This window comes from Pipra filicauda, unplaced genomic scaffold (assembly GCF_003945595.2).
Source record: "Pipra filicauda isolate LSUMZ 115617 unplaced genomic scaffold, ASM394559v2 scaffold326_size819446_pilon, whole genome shotgun sequence".
Taxonomy (NCBI): Eukaryota; Metazoa; Chordata; class Aves; order Passeriformes; family Pipridae; genus Pipra; species Pipra filicauda.
The window spans coordinates 157,268-179,546 of NW_024104450.1; the positions used below are offsets into that span (position 1 = coordinate 157,268).

The following is a 22,279-nucleotide window of genomic DNA, read 5'->3' on the forward strand; positions in this document are numbered from 1 at the left end:
CTACTACTTGTACCTAACACTGTCAAACACAATGAGTTCAGTTTCTACTATTTTAGTTACACAACCAAACAAACAGTCAGACCAGGCTGTAGTTTCTACTACTTTAGCTGGGCAACCAGCAAAAATCTGATCTAGTAGCGACGAATGAACTATGAGTACAGAAAACCCCGACGGTTTAGGCAGCTCAGTGCAAAGTCAAGTTACAGCGCACAACTTCCCTGAGAAGCGTCATCTGACGAACCACCTACAATGCCCATACGCAGACAGACCACTGCATTTAGACCAGTAACAAACACCCCGAAAGGTGGTTTAAGCCTTTTTTTTTTTTTTCCTAACAACCTATGCTCTGCAAAGCGTGCCCTGGACCCTCTCTCTGCTCTGTGCTTTACAACTTAACGTGGCGTATGACTTCGGGCTCACAACTTCGCTTGTGCCACCGAGCTCTGTCTGTCTCTCCACACAGAGGATTCCTCTCCCGCGCCACCCCTGGCCTGAGAGCCAGGGATAACGCGGGAGGGGGAGCCAGAGGACGGACGGACCCAAGAGCGATGCCGGGGGTCCGAGCACTTCTCCCCGGCCACAGCTCGGTCTAAGTCCTCCCACCGCGACCCCTGCCCGGCTCCCCCAGTCAGACCCCAATCCTCCACCGCAGGGTACCGGGGGGGCACGGCACTGCCCCTGGCGTCCCCCCCGATCCTTACCAGGCTCCGCCGGGGGAATTCGCCCAGCACGATGCTGACCACGGGGATGCGCAGCGCCGCCGAAATGAAGTCCAGCTCCAGCAACTCCTCGCGGCTCTGCGGGAAGGCAAGGATGGCCGAGACCCCTTGCACCACCACGGTGTGGCAGAGGCTCTGCAGGAAGGAGACAGGGTCGTTGCTCCACGAGGCGCTGGGCGAAGAGAAGGGGAAGAGGGGCAGGTCGCCCAGCCCCGCCTCGATCGCCATCACCACCTCCAGGGACAGGTTGTAGGGCAGCAGCCCCGGCATGCCGTTTAGGTTGGACACGGCGAGCAGCAGCGCTTCCCGCGGCGAGGGGGGCGGCCGCCGCTCCCCCCCCGGGCCGCCCCCAGCCCGCCGGCCCCGTGGTCCCTCGAGGCGCCCGCCCGGCACCTCCCCGGGCCAGGCAGCGGCGGCGGAGGGGGCGGCGCGGGGCTGCAGGTGGGTGGCCCCCACCCGCACCGTGTGCCCGATGCGCCGCAGGATCTGGCAGGGCTGCGGGTGGGACGCGGAGCCGGGCATCGCGGCCAGCACCAACGCGCAGGGCGGCAGCAGCAGCAGGCACACCCGACCCAGGACCCCGCGCACCCCCGGCCGACACATGGCCGGGAGCCCCCCGCCACCGCCGCCGCCACTGCCACCTCCTCTGGCCCCGCCACCCGCATCAGCCGCCCCGCGGGCAGGCGGCAGCGGCATCAGCGGCGGCGGGCAAGCCCCGCGCAGAGCCGCCCCCGCCACCGCCCATGGGGCCGCCGCCGCGCCCCCGCCTCCGCCCCGGGCCTGCGGGGAAGGTTCAGCCCCCGGACCGCCCCCCTCAGATCCGCGGCGGCACCCACACCTGCGACCCTCTGCGCTCGCCCCGCCCGGGCGCTCGCTCCGCCCGGCTGTCCCGCCGGCAGCGGGATGATGCGCTGCCCCTTCCCTGTCTTGCCTTGCCCTTCCCGGCCGCCCCTCCGCTTCTCCCGACAAGCACCTCCACGGCCCCGATCCACGCTCCGAGCCCACCGGGCTCGCCCCTGTCCGGCTCCGCCGCCGCCGTCCCGCGTTCCCGACCCCTCTCCACGCCCCGCAGCGGCTCCCCTCCTGCACCCCTCGGCCCAGCTCCCTGCCCCGGACCCCTGCCCGCGTCCCCCGCAGCCCTCGGAGCGCTCTGGAGCCCGGCAAAGTTGGCGGCGAGGCCACGGGCGATCGCTGGGCTGCGCTGCACTCCCGCCGGGAGGGACCCGAGTGGCAGCCCCGCTGGGCTCCTCCCCGGGCCGCCGGGACTCGCCCCCCCTGGGCCGCCCAGGGGAGGAAGGGTTTTGGGGAGGCCGCCCGCTTGGAACCCCGGGGAGCGTCCCGGGACTGCCCCGACGCAGCCCCTTGCCCGGGGATGCCGCGGGGTCCTCCCACACCGCGTCGGAGGAGCGGAGCAGTTTTCCGTGCCCCAGGGCACGCGAATGGGAGGTGAGGCTCCAGTCCCACTCCGGCTGGAACCGAGGGGCCGCCTTATCGGGGAAGCCGGCGGTGGTTGCGTCCGGTGCCTTCTCCTACGCTGCCGCTTCAGAGTCGTTTTCCGGCATGGGATACCCGAGATCCCGCACCCGCAAGTCTTGGACACTGTCTAACATGGCTTTTATGACAGAACACCCTTATCCTTAGGGAAAACAGGGCAAAGCAGAGATGGGCGTTTGTGTAGGTGTCTGAAAAGGTCTGGGGAAAGCCCCGTCCTTATCGTGGTTGTGATTCAATTCTGGGCTGCCAAAGCCGTACTGGCCCCGGGACTGAGACTAATACTGTGACTGGGGCACTGACACGCTCCACATTGCCTCTCTGCTCCGTGGTGGGTCTCCAGGATCTCAGAGGAAGAGCTCTCGCAGCTATGCTGCCCGTCATCTCACCGCGCTCCCCGGCAGTGAGGTGGAGGCTGCCTGCTTGAGTACACTTGAATGTATTTTATGCCGTAGGACTTCTCTCATCTTTCCCTGTTTGAGTCAGCCCTGTCTAAGCGCGATGTGGTTTCCTGCTGTCCCAGGAAAGGGAAGGAAGGGTGGTTTGATACCTTCACTCAGGGAGTGTTTACAAATCTTTTGAGAATTCCTTCACTAGCAGTTTACCCTGATGTAGTGCTTTTAACTTAAAGAGCTTCTCTCTAAATGTTAACCTTCTTTCCCCTTTCTTTGAGATCTATCTTCGGAGCTATTTATAAAGAAAAAGCAAATCATAGAATCACAGAATGGGTGGTAAATGATGGTGGGGGTGGTAAATGACCTTTAAAGGCCATGTCCTCCAACACTCTTGCCATAACTGGGACATCTTCAAGTAGATCAGGTTGCTCAGAGACTGACCTTGACTGTTTCCAGGGATGGTTCAGTCACTACCTCTCTCCACAATCTCTGACAGTGTTTTGCTGCTCTCATTGAAAAAACATCCTTATGCTCCCTTTCTTTTTCTTCAGTTGGTATGCACAAAATCTGCAGAGAAGTAAACACTGTCCACCACACTGCAAAAAAGAGATGGTACTGCCTGCCAACAGGTCTGAACTGTGTGTTTTCTGGTTTAAATTCATCTTTCTTTAGCTAGGGTTCACTAGAGGTGTACACAGTATTTAAAGTGAGGTTTCACCAAAGTCTTAGGCAGCTGTGCTGATGGTTCTTTGTCTCTTATGTCCTTATCCCCAACATGTTAGCACCTCATCATACCTGCTTGCTGTTTGCATCTTCATAATGATCTGCAAAGCTAGTGTTTCTCTCATACTGCTCTCTCTAAATTGGTATGTGGTTGCAAAATTAGTCTCTAGGTGGAAAACTAGTAATGGCAGACTGGTAGACTGTAGGCCGGATCTGACTGTACCAGTTCTTCACGTAAAGGTGAGCTAATACTACGTTTAAGAGTTAATAACAATTTCCAATTCCCCCTTCTTCCTTTTTCTTCTCGTCTTATAATAACATTTTTATTTCTTGATATCTTGCCTGGTCAGCCTGGGTTTACTCCTTTCGTTTCTCTTTTTTTTTTTGAAGGAATGGATCATATTAACACAAGTGCTCCAAGTCTCCTCTGTTAGCAATAAGGAATTGTTGTCAGGGAGAATTGGCTTTGAACATGGTAAATCTCACACAGTGCTGAGAAAACTGATTTTTTTTTTCTCTCCAAACCACAGGAGTTGGTTTTCTGGTTGTGAGAATGAGCTCACTTGAGATCTGTACAACTCCAGAGGTGTTGTCTTTATCTGCATCCTATTTGACAAGTTTGGAAAAAAACCTGGTAAGCATGTAACTTTTCTGCTTTGCAGCAAGGTAATTGCTGGTTTGCATGTGGGAATTATTATGATAAGAAATGGTTACTCTTCCGTGTCTTAACAAACAGCCCTAAGCTGTCATTCATTTGAAGCTTCATTGTAGGAGCAGATCTTTCTCTGGCTTTGGGGAACAGAAGGCATTATTTTAAAACAGTAAGTGTTTCAGAAAATTTAATCAACCTTATTATGGAAACAGCTCTAAAAATTACACAAGAAATCAGTTAATAAAATGAAATCATTCAATATCTCCATCTTTTGTCTTCTGTTTGCTTGTTTGTTTTTGATTTTTCTGTGTTTTGTTTTGTTTTGGTGTGGGGGGGGTTGTTTATTTGTTTCTCATTTGTGGATAATCTATGACCAGATTGTGATGTACTTTTTTTGGTCATTGTACCATTTTTGTCATTGTGCTACTTTTGGGATTACTACTGTAAAGAATCCCTGCTCTGGAGCTCATTTTTGAGCAAGTCATAGCGAGTGGTCACTGTAAGAAACCTGAAGTGTATGGAGTGGTCAAACTCCCATGACAATGCAATAATTTTGACTCAAATGGCTCTAGCTCTTGAAGCTTTCTTTTCAGCTTGATTATTTATAATAATGAATTGTGAATATATCTCCTTTTCCATTTGCATTTATATTTACTCTTTGTCTAAATATTCCTGTTAATAAAATTCTCTGCAATACCCCCAGTATAACAAAGTGTTTAAACACAGTTTTGGTTTGTTTTTTTTTTGAAGAAGAAGATATTTTGCTCCTTAAGTGCTGTGCTGTAAGAGGTTGGATTATTTCCAGAAAGTACTCTGAAAAAGGATATAAACCCCATCAAAATGTATTTATTTAAGTTGTGCCATTAATTTTTCTGCTTTATTTGCATAAATATGTGGAAAAGAGCACCATTAGTTTTAGCCTAATAAAGTGATTGGAGACTGCTATGTGTCGGTTGCACCCTGCTTTTTAGGAATTCTGCAGTCTCTCTTTCAAGGCTGCCGGCACAATAAGCTTTTTGACAGATCTATTGACCTTTTGCACATCCACATGAAGACTGGCTGCCTTCAACTCTCCCCCTTTTTCCCTTTCTCGTGGTGGTTGCTGCCATAGGAATGTCCATTCTGCTCTTCTCCTGTGTTAGCTGTTCCAGGCAAGTGGATGGACTTACTCTGAGATGGTTGTCACTTTGTGTAAAAATGAGGAGAGTAGTGCTGGTGGCATTGATTGCTGGGGAATGCTGGCCACAGAATATATCCATCTTTGATCAGTGTCTGAGCATTACAGTTGAAGCTGGTGAAAACCCTCCAGCAACGAAAAATGCAGTAGGGAAATGTGATTAAAATCACTGTTTGTATTTCTCTTGCTGCTCTTTCTGCTTGCTTGGCTCATTGTCATTTCTTTGAAGCAGGGTTGGTTTCTTTGCTTTCTGGGCTGCAGAACATTCGTCCTGTGTATATCACAGCGACCTTCTGCAAAGCTTGTTCCCTCTGAGCAACTTGGCTAATTTGGAAGTAGGTTATCACAGTCCTCCCATTCATCTCTGTGTCACTCTGCTCCCATCGCTCTGAGGGAAAAGCTCCAAGGGCTTGCCAGTGTGATAGTCATATTCCTTAAACTCATGTTCATCTGCCCCTCCTGTAGCTGCTCACATTTTCCAAAATGCCCAAGTCACTATCTGAGATGGGGGATACCTCATACTGTTTCTTTAGCTTTAGAGTGGGTGAGAGATTTATTTTGGGTCAGCCTGGAAGGATTTTTTCCCCCCTTCACAACTATAATTAGACAATGAGAATTAGGGAAAAACAAACAGTTTGGGTAAAATTAATTCTTTCATTCACTAGGAATGAACTATTTTGTTTCTATTTAGAACCCCCAATTTATAGAAATGCAATTTCAAGCATTTCAAAATACTGTGTTTTTCATTTTCACTGCCATTTCCAGGAAAAAAAATAGTCATCCTACTTTCTGTCCTTCATACTCTTTCACCAGCCAGAATAAATTTGCAAATACTTTCAGATATCTAAAACTGCATTAAGAATGTTAAATAGAGTATCATGTTTGAAAAACTTCATGTCACTTTAGTGGATCAAGACTGCACTGGCTGTTCCAGACTTCCTGTGGGATGATGATCCCTGAAGGAGTCAGGCAAGGCCTAAGGCCTCTTATCTGCAGCACACATTGTGTACATTCTATGTTATCTTTGCAGATAAGGATCTACATAGCTGACATCAAGAAAGGCTTTGCTGGCTGAAGGAGGAGGTCCTGTGGAGATAGGATGTGAAGAATGAAACAAAGGTGTATGACTAAAATTTTGAAGGACACCATAGCCGAAAAGTAACTTTTTCTTGATTAAGGCTAATTTAAAATTCACATGTCTGTATATGCTAATAAGCTTAATGAAGTAGTGCTATGATGTGTATGACTATATGACTCAACTCTCCACCTTGGTCCTGCTATATGTAAGAAGAAGAATAATATTGGGCTGCATATCAGGAGGGTAAAAATTTCATCTGTTTAGGAGGGAGACCCAAAAAGACCTTGGAAACAGATGACTGGCTACTCTCCTCTCCCTTCTCCCAAGTGAGGACACCTTCTTGGTAAGCTTCTGCATACCATTACTATTACCCAGGTTAACACAAGATTATTGTTTTTATTAGATCTTTATCATAGCTGGTGCATTTTTCCATGGCAATTTTGAATCTGTTCCTTCAATAAACTGCACTATTTATGAATCTGTGATTGTGAAAATTCCCACCGAACATGACCAGGCTGATGGTGCAGTTTTGCTTCTAATCAGAAATGAAGCCCAGCCCCTCTGCTCTGAGGACCAGCTGGAATTTATTATAAATGCCCCAGCAAGGAGATTTATTTTCTGCCAAATTTCATACCCTTAACACAATGCTTCATGCCTGTAAATATCCTCCTGTGGGCAGGCCTCGTGTCAAATTCAAACAATGGCTTGGAGGTCAAATGGGTTTTCACCATGAGGGCACCATGCTAATTTGCTGCCCCACAAGAGAGGTTGAGACAGCTCTTCCTCCCTGAACAAAATTCCCACTTGCTTCTGTTGGCAATATAAATCCAGACAGACTGACGCTGTCAGGGGATGCTCAAGGAGTGAGTGAGAAAAACATACAACAAACCTCTTTGTACTTGTGGTCCCATTTGAATAGAAGAGCAGCAGGAGACCTTGTAACATTGCCAGGCAGGGGCACAGAGCCCACCAAACCCTCTGGCTTTGATAGTCTCCTCTCAAAAACCTGCTACCACAGGAAGATTTTAAGATATTCCAAGTACCTATAAATGAAATTAAAAAAGGAAAAAAGTCACTAATATTCAGTCACAGCTTCTTTCTACCACTGGGACTGATTAAAGGTGCCAAAAGTAGGCACAAATATACTCTCATTGTAAGACCCTTATCCATTGCCAGGATGAGGAAGGAAATGTCCAGCTGCACGTGACAGCACCATTCTCTTTGTCAGTGTGAGCGACCCAATTGATTGTTTTTATCGCTCCCTGTCTGAGATGGCAGTGTATATCTTTCTAAACAAGAAGCTGTGAAACCTTAATAAGATCCCCATTTGCCACATATTTTGTTCCTGCCATTTTGAGTTTGACACTTAGTCATGTTTTCCTCGTTGCCAGTCCTTTTATAACACTCCCTGTTATTCTCATCTTGGAGATACATTAATCCTGGGCAGAGCTACAACTAGTAGAGAAACACTGTAATGGCTCAGTTGATTACTAAGTACCTTGATCCTCTGCCTGAAGTTTCTGCCACTGCCTGTAGCTGCTTTCATTTTTAAGTTTATTCCACTCAGTTTTCTTATCTTCTATGTTTTTTATTCATAGTTATTATGATGGTGATGGGAACAACTCCAGTAAATGGGATGGTCCCAGCACTGTTTGCAGCATCATCAGGTGACAGAGAGAGCCTTTAGAAGATTCTGGGTTTAGGCAGATGATTATCTGAGAATCCAGAGGTTGGTTGGATTTAGTGTCTCCCTCTGGAGTCTTGGATGCAAATTGTTGTGGAGCCAACTGTACAGGAAAGAGCTGTCTGGCTACTTGAGACCTGAAAGTACAGAGATATCTGACCAGGGGCCTGCCAAAGAAGTACCAGATTTATGCCAGAAAGGTGTTATCCTAGTATCCACAGTGATTTGGTGAAGAAGAAAAGTCGACCCCACTGCAGACCAGCTTCACTGAGCTGGCACACCCTAAGCAGAGCATGAAACTGGTTCCTGAGATGGTGTGTGCTTGTGTTTGTATGTCACTGCTGTGAGTGCATCAGTTTTTTCCTGACTTCTTGTCAGCAGCCAGGCAGCTACTCATTTCCCTAGTTTTTGTTGCAATAGGACATCCTCTATCATGGCCCTGCTCAGGACATCCCCCATGAAAACAGGACACCATTCCATGGACTTTTGTAGGATCAGATTGGATTTAATGCAACTTTCCCTGTATGTATTTGCTTCTTTATTTCAGGATGACAATTTGAGCGATTGTGAAGATTTTGGGAGGTGGGAAGAGAAAAAAGAGAAAAAATCTGTTTGAAGCCAGTGTCAAAATAGTTACCAACATCAGTATCATTTCAGTAGTGAGATCAGACAAACACCTTCTCACAGAACAAATACAGTTTTGAAAAAATATCAATATTGCTTTGCTGGCATGGTGGTGCCCTTGGTTTTATTTCCTCCCTCCCCAGTTCTGTGGCAAATACAAAATTATTAACGGCTGTGTGCAACCCTTGCATTGCTTTTGTTGGCTTCAAAAGGCCACTCGTTGTAAATGCTCAATAAAAATGAATAAAGATTGTTTAACTTTCAGGGAAAGGCTTCAATTTTCACAAGGTTAGGAGGGCACCCCAACACTGCATCACTCTGTCAGGATCACAGACTTCTTATTGTTCGTTCCCTCTTGCTCCCTCTGATTTAGAGATGGAAGTAAAAGGGGAAGGGGGGAAGAGTAAGAAATTACAGGTGCTTATCAAAGTTAAAATATAAGGATGGTGGAAAAAAAAAGTCAAGAAAAGACTCAACAAGCAAACTAAGGGAAAGGCCACAACAGCATCTATGTAAGAAATAATTCACCCAATTTGTCCAGCTAAACAATTCTGTCAAGTTTACCAAGGCTGAAAAATTGGCAAACTACCTCATCTCCGCTGAGAAATGCAGAGGTGTCATGGGCTTAACCCTTCTGTTTGCTGTTTTAAAAACTGATTTTGTGAATGCTTCCTCAAATCAGATGGGGTGACCTTACTCAAATTACTGGTTTTAATAAGGATTTCTAGTACAACCAAAATGGAGTTGGGCAGGAGTCAGCTGTGTTTCTGACAGTCTGTAGGCTTGCTCCTGCCTTTGGGCACTGTCTGAAAGTGCACAGCAGATGATACAGCTTGTCAGGGAGGTGCCTGAGAGTTGCCACTCTAAAAGAGATGTGAGTCCCTGTGAGGATCCAGACCACATGGAGAGCTCCCTCCCTGCCTTCTATCAGAAAGAAATACCTCCTCGAACCTGGCATGTCCTTTTTAGCCCCCAGTCACACCTGCTGATTGAATCCCATGTGGCTGTGATATTGAGGAGCAGGCTGCTGATCTCTCCAACAGCTTGCTTTTTCTGATGTGTGTGTGTGGTGTGCACATGTAACAGATAATGGATGCCTTCAAAGATACTTCTTGTTGAAATGTTCCCTAAAATGTGCCATACTGACAAGAAACCCACAATAAACCAAAGTCCACCCTATTGTCCCAAGGCATAGGGTTGAGCTAATGACTTGGCAAAGCCTTGGGACAGATCACACACCTCTCTCACCCTTTTCTTCAGCACCAGATGCCCCAGGTGTCAGCTGTGCTATCCAATCTATCTTTCTGAGAAAACACCCCGATAAGGGCATGAGCATGGATGGAAATAAAATTCTTCTGTACCAAGGGGCTGTTTAGCAATTTGTTCCTGTGCATCTAAGCTTAAGAACACGCTACCCAGCAAGGGTATAAGCTGCAAAGTGGTCTAAATTCCAAGTGAATCCCCTTTAAAAAGATATCAGAAAAGAATACATGACACAAGAAAATGCCTTAGAAGGCTAAACAATGCTGAATTTTGGCAGGACTGGGCTCACACAGGAGATTATGCTGGCAAAAGGAAAATGTCTGTGAAATGCTGACACACGAGATAAAGTACAAGTGAGAGTGGCTGCGGAGGTCAATAAAGCTAAGACAATCCCAGGGTAGGAAGAAAACTGGAATAGTTTATTGGACCTACGACTTCATATTTAAAGGCTTTATGGTTTACATATTCAACAGGGTGTTTACATATTCATTTTATTACAATTGGAGGGTTTTGCAATGATAAGGTAAAGGAAAAACCAAGGTTGACAATCTTGGGGTCTTAGGAATTACCTCATGGGAAAACCCCATTTTATCTTAGGGGATTTTACAGGGGGGATTAGGTGTTTGGTCTGCAGGATGCAAGGGATACGGAGAATACACGTGCAAAGGGGGGAACTCAATGGGTTTTATGCAGAGGTCTGCTGAGATCAGGATGTGGATTGTCTGGCTCAGGCAAGGCAGGTGATAACATCACCAAGGAATCTCTTTACATCCTGCTGAAGAAGGCAGGAAGAGTCCACAGAGATGAGGTCAGTGAAGAGGGGTTTTCCAGCTTCTGTACCCCATGGCTTTCTGTAAAGACCACTCAAATTTCTTTCTGCAGACATCATATTTTGGAACCCAACAAGTGGCATTCACCCAAGGTTTTAGGAGGAAATAGATGAACTGGGTATGCAACTTCTGTTCCAGGGAGCCTTTAAATAATGTGATGCTGGATGCTCTCCTGGTAAGGTAGCACAGAAGAAGCAATAGTCCAATCAGACAAATGATTTTCATCATGCTCCACACACAACCTAAGAACTGAAGAATTTATACAAACTGCCCAATGAAAATTGAGCCTCATCTTTATAAAGTCTTTTTTAAAAAACAGAAATACCCTTTAAAAACACACTCACACAACTCCTAAGAAAAAATGCCAGTGTCAAATTATTTCAGTTGTACAAGTGGGATCTCTTGGAGCAAGCTCACATATTTTTCACATGGTACTGGATAGCAGTGGATAGGTACATCCTATGGAAAAAAAGAGAGTAAAGGTATCTCAGGATTTCTGATGTAATTATGGGCTTTGAAATTGTGCTGTGCTTTCCAGCTGTTATACACTCTGTGACTCCTTACTGAGTTTCCATGTCTTGGTATCCGACACAGGGAGACATATGGGTATTACTGGGAAAGAAACACCTCTGAGAAAACAGAACACTACTTTTGCACTACCAGAGAATCTTGAAGCATCCTTTTTACAAGTTGCTTTAAGTACCTAAGAGCTCAGTAATGAAGAGGATGAAAGTCAAGGTTTTTCTCTCTTGTTTGCAAACCTGGAGAAGAATTAAATGTCAGCTGTAACTCTTACAGATGGAGTGGTTAACCACTGTTGTGTGAGTCTTCAGGAAAAATCCCCAAATGTCAAAAATGGAGGTATATTCATAACACGACTTAGGAATTTTTTTTGTGTGTACCTGAAGCCTTGTGCATTCCTATCCGTTGACAAAGATCTATGGAAAAAATTGCATTTTTGCTTCTTATTAGTAGTTCTGAAAAGGAAGACAAAGCAGTCCTTGCTTACTGCAGGGGGGGTGGACCACATGACCTTTAAAAGTCCTTTCCAAGACAAACTATTCTGTGATTCTGTAATTATCAAACAAAAATAGCTGAAGAGCCTTGCCTTCTGTATTTTAAAAGGATTTTTATGTGAGAAATTGGTTGGGTTGATAAGACTATGGCAGTTTAGATGAAAAAGCAGTTGTCCTGCTTATTTCTGCAGTGGAGCAGCTCCTGTAAGTGAGCTGGTGGAGAGAGAGTGGGAACTTGCTACTGACAATACATGGCTATAGGAATAAAGAAACTGCAGAGTGTACTGGTACCTGAGCTTAGCTGCTTCTCTTGCTTCTAGAGAAGCAAAATTATACTCTGTCCTTGCTGTGGTTTAATCCCTGCTGGCAACTAAGGGCCACAGAGCTGCTGGCTCACTTGCTGCTCCATGGGATGGGGTGTCAGGGAAGGGAAAAAAACCCGGAAACCTCATGGGTTGAGATAAGAACAGTGTAATCATTGAAACAAACTACAATATAATAATATTCATAGTAATGATAATAAAATATACTACTACTAATTATAACAATAATAATTGTAATTAAAAAAATAAAACCTATTAAAAACCCCAACAAATTATGTACAACACATTCACATGCTGACTGGTACCCATCCCATCCTCAGCGGTGGTTGGTCCCTCCTGGCCAATTCTTCCCCATTTACGAACTGTGCAGAACATTCTATGGTGTGGAATATCCCTGTGGCCAGTTCAGGTCAGCCCTCCTGGCCATGCTCCCTGCCACCTTGTGCACCCGCTCACTGGCAAAACCTGGGAAACTGAACTTGACTTAAGGTGAACAGAACTTAGCAACAACTGAAACATCAGCATTACTCTCATACTGAATCCAAAACACATCACTGTACCAGACAACTGGAAGAAAATGAACTCTGTCCCAGACAAAACCAGGACAGTATCCAAAACTTATCTGCCATTTATGTCGTGCCAGGCTCCACACTTCCCAATGCACCACTAGCTTTCCGATCTCTTAATGGATTTTCACACAGCTGTAATTCCCTTAATCTATGGACCATCCCTATAAAAGTCCTTTGAATTCATTTAGCCCATGACCTTGGGTTTCATCTGTCATAACAACCTTCCAGGGCAGGAAAGATGGTGTGTGCTGTTGGATTGTTGCATGTTGAAGTCTAATTCCATCACTGCAACACTTATCCAGTTTCATCCAAGCTCATTACCCATTAGTGTGGTGATTAGAGGGGAGTTGGGGTCATATCCCAAATATGGAATAGCAGAGACGGGCACTGCAAGGGGTCCAGCGTGATGATGGATGTACAGCCACTGTGGAAGCCAACTCTCACCCAGAGTTAAATCCCACTGAGCCACACACCAGACTTCCTCAACTTCCCTAATTACCCACCAAATGCAGCCAGGTCCTTGTGCAAAAGCAATCCCAAGGATGGGTTTGCTTCTGTCTAAGGCAGGAATAATCCAGACTGCTTTCCCCAGCATATTTTTAATGTGTACTGCATGAACTTTATCCCTTTCTACCCTACATAAAAGTTTTGTTTGAGCAGGAAACCAGAACAGTCCTTTACTCAGTTTTCGTACAGAGATTCAGACTCACACTGAAGGCCAAGTGCAGCTGAGTTTGTGCTCTGCTTGCCCCAGGCAAATTGACCTCAGTGGGAGCACTGGTGTAGTGAGGAACCATGCAAATGGAGCAAGCAGGCTGTCAGTGATATTAACGGCTGGCCATCTGGGCATTGGCTGCTCCTAAATTTAATGGCAGAAACATTTTTACTGGCTGACAAAGGCTAAAGAGAAATGAAAATTCTGGATGCTGTTTGGAATGCGGATCAGACTTTTTCTGCAGGCAACACGAAACTCATTAGAAATGTCACTTGGGAAGACAGTATTTTAGCTGATGAGTTTCACTATAAATGGGAAAGATGTTATATATTCTGAGCCATTTTTGCCATGGAGGAGTCATCTTCAATCACAAACTGAATTGTTTTCCACATGCACACAAATTGTTCAAGAACTAAAACTGAATAAATATTAAGGGATGAAACCAGAACTATAACATAGCCCCACACATTGATTAAATGTCCCAATGCGTTACCCAGCCATTGAGGATTTCTCATATGGAACTGTAAGTTGGAAGTACATAGCTACTTGGTTTGACTAGGAGTGGAACAAAGGGAGAAGACGAAGGCAGGAAATTACCCACTGAAAAAATAATAATTAAAAAGAACTATCTGATGTGACTTAGAGAAAATTTCTCCCTGATAAAGGATCATAAGTATTTTGGAGTGGGGAAAAGTGAGAGCAGGAAATCCAATATTTAACAGTCTCATGACAAATTGATATGGTCTCAGTCAAAAACAGCAGGCGGTTTCTGCAGCTAGTATTATGAGAAAACCTTTTTTTTTTTTGATTAAGCTACCAATTTGTTTACAGGAATAGATTTGTTTGTGTGTAACAGAGTTCTGCTACTTTGACTGTGTGAATTATGTGTATTTTGTCCCCTAAAATTACTTGCAGAAAATAATTTATTTGTCTTGGTTTTGCTTTGTTCTGCAGATAGCCTGAGAAATTCAGATGACGAAATTCCATAAGGACATTGGACTTCTTTGAATATATTTTTTAAAAAAATTATTTCTTCAATTCAAGCGTGACCAGAGTCCTAAACCACATTGATTAGCTGGAAGTTGCATTATTGTACCATTACATTGTGTTGTCACAATGGGAAGAAGTGGCTTAAATTCCCTTAGTGTCCCAAATAAATCCCCATCTGGTTAATTAAATCAATGACTTCTAACTCAAATCAGTGTCTTACAGTCATAGTTTTGCAATTATAATAAGAAAGTTGTCCTGAGCCCTGTGTGCCTGATGAAATCTATCATGCATTTGAATTCTGTCTATCAGCTACTTACAAGAAGCCACTTTTGATAAATCTGAAAGCTGAGACTGCAACTGACAAATAATTTGGGGAACAACAAATATTCCAGAAAGAAGCATAGGCTGATTGAAGAACAGAAAAGAAATGAGATTCACTAAGACTGCTGTGAGTTATTCACTGATGACTATTAATAACAAAAATACCCTCAAAATCTTTTGTCTTGAGGTGCTATCCCTGCCTTGCTGAAAACCCACAGCTGATATGGAGCATTGTAAGTTTGTCAAGGAGCTAGACTTGTCTACAGAAGAAGTTGAATCTCTTTAGCCTAATATAGCAATTGTTAGTTAGTTACAATGGTGCCAAACACCTAGGGAAACAATCATAATCCAAAATAAGCACTATTCAGACTAAAATATGAATGCTTTTATGCAATAATCCAGACTGGTTCAAATAAATACTTAAAAAAAGTCACATTTTTATTTAAAAGAATGCTATTTGTTCCTTGCTCAATCCTTACATTCTTCTGTGACACTGGTAGGAAATTTGGCACAGGAGCTAATCCACATAATTTGAGATTGTGATTTCTGTGCCATTACTCTTGCATTAAACAGTAGAGCCATAATAATCACCTGTGTATAGATAAAACAATGTCCATGTTGACAGTATTTTAAACACAAAGCTACGTTTGTAGAACAAGTTACATGTTGCAATTTCTGTATTGAAGAAGGTAAAATTCTAGAATAGTCACAAGCCAGATATTGCTGTCCATGGTGTTACTTGAAAAAACCAAGAGAAGAGTATCTTTGTGATGTAAAAATTGAAGATGCTGAAGTGTCAAGGAAAACAAAGAGTGTGATTGAGCTGGCAAAGATTACTAAGACCATAGTGGTTTATGAAGCTTTCTAACAGCATTTACTGAAAGCTTTTCAAGGCAGATGCTTTGGTTAAGCTTCTTCACGTGTGTTTTAAGTTAGCTTGGATACAGATGAATCATATGTTAATATAATACTAGCTCTAAATGAGTTTCTGAGTATAAAGCCAAAAGTCATTCAGTAGAAACCTGGTCCCCTTTGACTATTGCAGCAAAAAGACATCAGTTGTGGGAGAAATAAGTATATGAGTGTAGTAATGCATTACTCACACTGAACATATCATATTATCTCAGCTGAAGGCCTTGTCATCAAATCACCTAATTTGTAAGAACAACAGGGTCCTGGTAGAATGGTGGGCAAAGTGGGGAAAGTCCATGATGGTTTATTTCACAGAAACACAGAATATGATGAGTAGGAAGGGACCCACAAGGATCATCAAGTCCAACCCTTAGCCATGCACAGGACCATCTCCAGGAGTCACACCATGTACCTGAGAGTATCATCCAAACGCTTCTGGAACTCTGACAACCTTGGTGCTGTGACCACTTCTCTTGGGAGCCTGTTCCAGTGCCCAGCTACCCTCTGGATGAAGAACCTTTTTCTAATATCCAGCCTAAATCTCCCCTGACACAACTTCAGGCCATTCCCTCAGGTCTTGTCACTGGTCACCACAGAGCAGAGATCAGTGCCTGCCTCTCCTCTTCCCCTGCCCAGGAAATTGTAACTGCAATGAAGTCTCCCCTCAGTCTCTTCTTCTCCAGTTTAACAGACCAATTGCCCTCAGCTGCTCCTCATACGGCTTCCCCTCAAGGCCCTTCCCCATCTTCATTGCCTCCTTTGGATACTCTCCAATAGCTTAATATCTTTCTTGTGTTGCAGTGCCCAAAACTGCCACAATATTCAAGGTGAGGCTGCTCCAGATCAGAGCAGACTGGGACAATTCCCTCCCTCAACCAGCTGGCAATGTTTTGCCTAATGCTCCCCAGGACACAGTTGGCCCTCCTGGCTGCCGGGGCATGCTGACTCATGTTCAACTTGCCATTGACCAGAATCCCCAGGTCCTTTTCCCAGCGCTGCTTTCCAGCCTCTCATTCCCCGGTCTGTCCATACATTCAGGGCTACCTCATCCCAGGTGCAGAATCCAGCACTTTCCCTTGTTGAACTTGATATGGTCGGTGATTGCCCAGTCCTCTGATTCGTTGAGGTCTCTCGGCAGGGTCTCTCTGCCTTGGAGGGAGTAAACAGCCTCTCCCAGTTCTGTGTCATCTGCAAACTTGCTCAGTGTCCCTTCCAGTCCTGTGTCCAAGTCACTTATGAAGATGTTGCAGAGCACTGGGCCCAAGATGGAGCCCTGTGGAACCCCACTAGCGACAGGTCACCAGTCTCATGTTACTTCGTTCACTACTACCTTCTGTGCTCAACTATTGCTTCTCTGTGGTCCATGTAGTTATACAGATTCACAGTAGCTGCTGAGGACTGGGTAATTTTAAAGATTAGAGCCCTTCAAAAGGTATTAATACACTGAATTAAACAGATGGAAGAGCAAGCATTGAGTTCTGCTGGTGCCATGCCAAGGAAGCATATCTTGTCAAAAATTCTGCAGAGGGCTGTGTGTGACACTGGATTATTATGTTAATTATTGTCTGGGACCAACTCAAGTGTGTGTGTGTGGGGCGGTGGAGGGGACAGGTTCAACTTCAGGAAGGTAGTTAACTGTCTGACACTCCAGCCCCTGTGAGCTGCACTGGCCACCCCCAGAGCAGGTGTTATTAAAACAGCGACATGTGTTTTCTGCCGCCTGGGTATGTGGAAGGTGGACTTTCACAGGACCCTGGTGGTAGCTATAATTTTCTCATTTTCTCTTTCTTTACTTCTACTTCTCCTAATCTCCTTTCTTAATATTTTGGGTAGCTTGAGACCAGATGGGTTGGAACAAGGGTAAGTACCAGATTCTGCCTCTGGGATGGGGTAACTCTAATTGCATGTACAGATTGGGGAATGAGAGGCTGGAAAGCTGTGCCAGGAAAGGGACTGGGGGTCCTGGTCAATGGCAAGTTGAACATGAGTCAGCAGTGCCCTGGCAGCCAGGAGGGCCAACTGTGTCCTGGGGGAAATCAGGTAAAGAAAGCATTAAGGGCCAGGCTAGGGAGGGGATAGTCCCAGTCTGCTCTGATCTGGAGCAGCCTCACCTTGAATATTGTGGCAGTTTTGGGCACTGCAACACAAGAAAGATATTAAGCTATTGGAGAGTATCCAAAGGAGGCAATGAAGATGGGGAAGGGCCTTGAGGGGAAGCCGTATGAGGAGCAGCTGAGGGCAATTGGTCTGTTAAACTGGAGAAGAAGAGACTGAGGGGAGACTTCATTGCAGTTACAATTTCCTGGGCAGGGGAAGAGGAGAGGCAGGCACTGATCTCTGCTCTGTGGTGACCAGTGACAAGACCTGAGGGAATGGCCTGAAGTTGTGTCAGGGGAGATTTAGGCTGGATATTAGAAAAAGGTTCTTCATCCAGAGGGTAGCTGGGCACTGGAACAGGCTCCCAAGAGAAGTGGTCACAGCACCAAGGTTGTCAGAGTTCCAGAAGCGTTTGGATGATACTCTCAGGCACATGGTGTGACTCCTGGAGATGGTCCTGTGCATGGCTAAGGGTTGGACTTGATGATCCTTGTGGGTCCCTTCCTACTCATCATATTCTGTGTTTCTGTGAAGTTGTGTGGGTTAGCGTGGGCTAAATCAATGCTCTGTGAAATATTTTATTTTGGTCGAATATTACCCTTGAAACTTTTGCCAAGTACTCCTACTTTGCAAAGTTTACTAGTAAAAGTACCCCCTGAGAAAATGTGTGCAGCTTTTCTCCTCTGTGCTCTCTCCTAAGGTGTTAAAAGAACCAAAGGCTCTTCTAATATTGTTGGAGCCTTGTATATTTTTAGAGCAAAACTCCTTTGGTGAGCTTCTAGCCTGGGGCTTACCAGAGCCAGTTTACAGACTGCCAGAAAATCAGTGAGCATTTACTGTTAAAAAGTTGTCAAAATACTCTTGTAAAAATAGACTTACTGTGAATAATGATAAAAAACAGGTGAAAAATGTGTACAGCTAATGAGTGAACAGAAAGCTAAATGAGTTAGAAGTGCTTTAAATGACATTTTTGTTTTTGTTAGTTAAAGGGCAGTTTTCTAATTAATTCAAACAGTTGTATAGAAAGTGGAGATATATTTTATGTCCATGTGAAGTTCAGGAGTTTAGAAAAGATAATGATCTTTTGTTAGGGATTCAGAAGATTCTCAAAAACTGTAGAAGCAAATTGTATTCCCACTGTAGGTTTTCCTAGAGCAGACAGTGACATCATGGGTAAGAGATGGTGGTCTGAGGGGAAGCAGGGCTCTCACAACTGGGAGGTGGGTACTTACTGTGCCTCATACTGTGTATTCTTCACCTGAAGAAATCCTGGCATGAGGGAAGGGGAGAGGACCCAAAGTGGGTATGGGGAGGATGCTTGGCTTAGGTGATAAAGAGAGACGACAGATTTTTCATGCCTTTTTCTTGGCACACAGGGCTAAATGTTCCATGACTCTGCTGGGTACTGCTCTCATTTGAAGACTCACGGTGATAGGGATAAATATTTTAAAAGGCAAGGGTTTGGGAACAGTGCAAACCATGATGACCATGAACCAAACTTAAAATGGCAATTAAAGGAAAAGTTGCTCTTAGAGGTCAGTCTTTTTCTAATTGCAATGGCTTCCTTTAGAAAGGACCATGGAGTACCTCGTAAATGCACAGCTGTCTGATTGAATCAGTCTGGTGTCTTGATGTGTGCTCATGTGGCTGGAAGAAAGGTCATGTGAAAAATGCCACAAATGTGAAAGAGTGAAAAAACTTACTCATTCCCTTACTCATCTGCATATCAGAAATAAAATAGATGTTTTTTTCTCTCTGCTTCTAGTTATGCTTTTATCTTCCTGCTGCTAAGGCTCACTGGAGAAGAGAAGGCTCCTGGGAGACTTTATTTTGGCCTTTCAATGCTTTAGGGGGGTCTATGAGAAAGATGGGAACAGACTTTTAAGTAGGGCCTGTGGTGATAGGACAAGGGTTAATGTTTTTGAACTAGGAGAGGATAGATTCAAACTAGATCTAAGGAAGAAAATGTTTACAAAGAGAGTGGGGAAACACTGGCACAGGGTGCCCAGAGAGCTGGTAGGTGACCCATGTCTGGAAACATTCAAGGGCAGGTTGGATGGGGCTCTGAGCAACCTGGTCTAGTTGAAGATGCCTTTGTCTTTGGCAGGAGGCTTGGACCAGATGGTTGTTAAAGGTCCTTTCTATCCCCAACTATTCTCTAACTCTCCTGTGTCCGCAGTTCTTTGCACCTTGTGTGAATATCACATGTAGGTTTTGCAGTTCAGGGGTAGAAATAAGATCAATGATATTATCCAAGTAAGTCAGTCAGTTAATCAATCAATCAGTGAATTGATCACAGTACACTGGTTTCACAGGCATTTCAGAATATCACCTAATTTCTAAACCAGGTCTGATTAATCAGCAACAGCTCACGGGGTGGTGGTGAGCAAATATTTTCTCACTTAAGAGAAAGTATGTTAAAAAACAGTAGAGGCTTGCTGTAGATGAGCTGCTTAGCCTATTGTTTCCTTTTACTGTTTCTTTCTCTTTCTCTTTTTTGCTTTGTTCTGTCACTGTCTATATCTCCACAGCCTGTCATTGTCTATATCTCCTGTCTATATCTTTTAAGCACTTTGCCTTAAAAACTTCTGTACCCTCCAAGCACCATCAGTAGTCACCCCTCAGGGAGTAATGTTTCTTTTTCTGTCTTGTCTGGAATTCATACATCAATTTTCTGCCACTCTACAAACCTTGAGCAAGTTAGTAATTGTACTCCAGGTGACATGAGAGTGAAGTTGCACAGATGAGTTCGTGCACAGTGAATTTTTGCAAAATATACCTGAAAAGTTCTGGAGTATTTTTGCGTCTGAAATACACAGAACAAATTATGTTTGTAGTCTACCAACATTGTCGTAACCATTAAAGACACATGAACAGAATCAATCCCAAGCATATTGACTTGGAAAATGGCTAAAGATTGGTTCCTGATGTAAATATTATTTATTTCTAGCCTATTCTGGGGCATGGATAGGCTTATCTAGCAATTTGCCCCATGCTGTCTCAGAGTCTTCTTTCTCTAAGATTCCATTAGTTTTCCTTTCTTTTTTCTCTATGCCTGTCATCATCTCTTTTTATTTAATGATCTTCTCATCATGGGAACCAATGGAAACATTGCATGGGTTGAATGTATTTCTCTCACTCCTTGTTATTTTCAAGGAGGAACTGCTAGAGGGAGTAAAACTTGTGCTAGGTCACTCAAGGGACTGTGGATCAAATTCCTAAAGGTACCTTCAGGTACTTGTGCAGGTCTTACATCCTGAGTTACCATGACCTACGCATGATTTCTGGGACTGCACTGAGATTCCTCCGTGAAAGTTTTCCAGTGCCCCCAGAAGTCATTTTTTCCCTTCAGTTTCATGATCAACAGCAGACATATGTTATTATGACTAAGACATTTTCCCTCACTGTAGAGAAGAAACAGTGGATATTGGGTTATTTAATAGGAGCAGGCCTATTTAATAGGTAAATTAAGTAATGATGACTCTGCAGTAGTATGATTTATAAGGTCTGTGCTTTTGTAGGAACAAAAGAGCTGCAAATGCCAACATTACACATTACACTTACTTTATGAGTTTAGGGTTTGTCATAAGACCTGAAACCCCTGAGCCTAGAGATCAAAGTCAGAGTTTACTCACCTGGGATTTTGATGAGGTAGCTCTTTGAATTTGCTGTTAAGTGCATAAACTCTCAGAGAACTTCACATCTTTCCACACCAGCTTCTAAAATGGATAGAATGCCTTCCAACTTTAAAGATTGGTTAAAGAATTTGTACTTAAAAGTCGACTTTCAGACATCCAGATGAAGAATGTCAACATTAACTTCTGGAATTTCATAACAGATAAATATTGTAAAATATCAGATCTTCTTCAGAGTACAGAGAAGAGTTAGGATTTTAGTTTTTTGGGTTTTTTTTTTTGTCTTCTATTTTACAAAATTGTTTCCTATTAAATTTCTGCCACTTTATGGAAGGATTTTCCAGTTATGAAAGTTTGTAGTGGTCTTATATTTTAATATTTTTTTAACATTTTCGTATTCCAAACCTGAAAATTTCACTTTTCTCTCTTCAAGTTGCTGTCAGTGTAGCTGAGAGATGACATTCAACATCTAATTCAAAAAGGGAATCCCCACCATGAGTTCAAGAATCTGGGTGAAATACTTGGAAAACAGTGGTTTATAATAAAAAATAAAATTAAGTACAAAGAAATAAGAAAAAAGCGCAAGGATGTTACGACCTAAGAGAACTGGAATGCTGATGGTTTTTATGCCAAGTTTGAGGACAGCAAATACTTGTGGGCAACAGCAAATTGGGTCCTTGTGGCTGGCAGAAGGTTTGGTTTTTGCTTGTTGGTTTTTGTTTGGTTGGTTTTTTTTCCTTATGAAATCTTAAGACTTATTTGATATTCTCCTTCTGCCCAACCTGCTTTAGTCCGTTTCGAAGCACATACACAGGTAGTGCTGGTAGAGTTGCTCAGTACTGGAATTCGAAGTCTTCTAAAAATACACATTGTATAAGTTTAGCTTTTTGTGAAAGTTAGGTTCACCCGTGTTATTTGGCTAAATTTAGCTTTCTAAATTTGCCTATTTTAGACTTGAAATAGGCAGAATTATATTCATTTCACAAGCAGGATTTACCGATCAGACCTGATTCTATCATGCTAGAAAGTGAAGTCTCAGTTCACTCAAGTGTTTATGCATGTCAT

At 44.1% G+C, this 22,279-nt stretch overlaps 2 protein-coding genes across 8 annotated transcripts in view; one reads left to right on the forward strand and one right to left on the reverse strand.

Moving 5' to 3' along the window:
• GRIN3A (glutamate ionotropic receptor NMDA type subunit 3A) overlaps positions 1-1,800 on the reverse strand; it is a 66,487-nt gene extending 64,687 nt beyond the window's left edge. For 3 of the 4 annotated variants that reach the window (XR_005564473.1, XR_005564474.1, XM_027714457.2), the window contains exon 1: positions 702-1,800. Coding sequence is in view for 2 of the 4 variants with exons in the window: in XM_027714457.2 (XP_027570258.2) it covers positions 702-1,415 (714 nt within the window). In the remaining 2 variants the exon portion in view is untranslated. The remainder of the gene's footprint in view (positions 1-701) is intronic. The other variant, XM_027714456.2, reaches the window with a different exon arrangement.
• LOC113984447 (basic proline-rich protein-like) lies at positions 568-14,635 on the forward strand. Of its 4 annotated transcripts, XM_039383803.1 has the most exons (4): positions 797-2,165; positions 3,859-3,962; positions 4,089-4,149; positions 6,188-8,807. In XM_039383803.1, exons 1-3 carry the CDS (start codon positions 1,463-1,465, stop codon positions 4,143-4,145), a joined length of 864 nt encoding a protein of 287 aa, XP_039239737.1. In that variant the 5' UTR covers positions 797-1,462; the 3' UTR covers positions 4,146-4,149; positions 6,188-8,807. The 4 variants fall into 4 exon arrangements, 3 of the variants coding, with proteins under 3 accessions (XP_039239737.1, XP_039239739.1, XP_039239738.1); XR_005564475.1 differs by lacking the exon at positions 4,089-4,149 and having other exon boundaries at positions 568-1,160; XM_039383805.1 differs by lacking the exons at positions 4,089-4,149; positions 6,188-8,807 and adding an exon at positions 14,214-14,635.
• The last annotated feature ends 7,644 nt before the right edge of the window (positions 14,636-22,279 follow it).

Excerpts from the sequence above, each read along its gene's own strand:
- LOC113984447 (XM_039383803.1), top strand. The coding sequence starts at position 1,463 with ATGGGGCCGCCGCCGCGCCCCCGCCTCCGCCCCGGGCCTGCGGGGAAG. Across the intron at positions 2,166-3,858 it reads CCAGGGCACGCGAATGGGAG|GAGTTGGTTTTCTGGTTGTG; the intron begins GTGAGGCTCCAG and ends TCCAAACCACAG. Across the intron at positions 3,963-4,088 it reads CAAGTTTGGAAAAAAACCTG|CTTCATTGTAGGAGCAGATC; the intron begins GTAAGCATGTAA and ends ATTCATTTGAAG.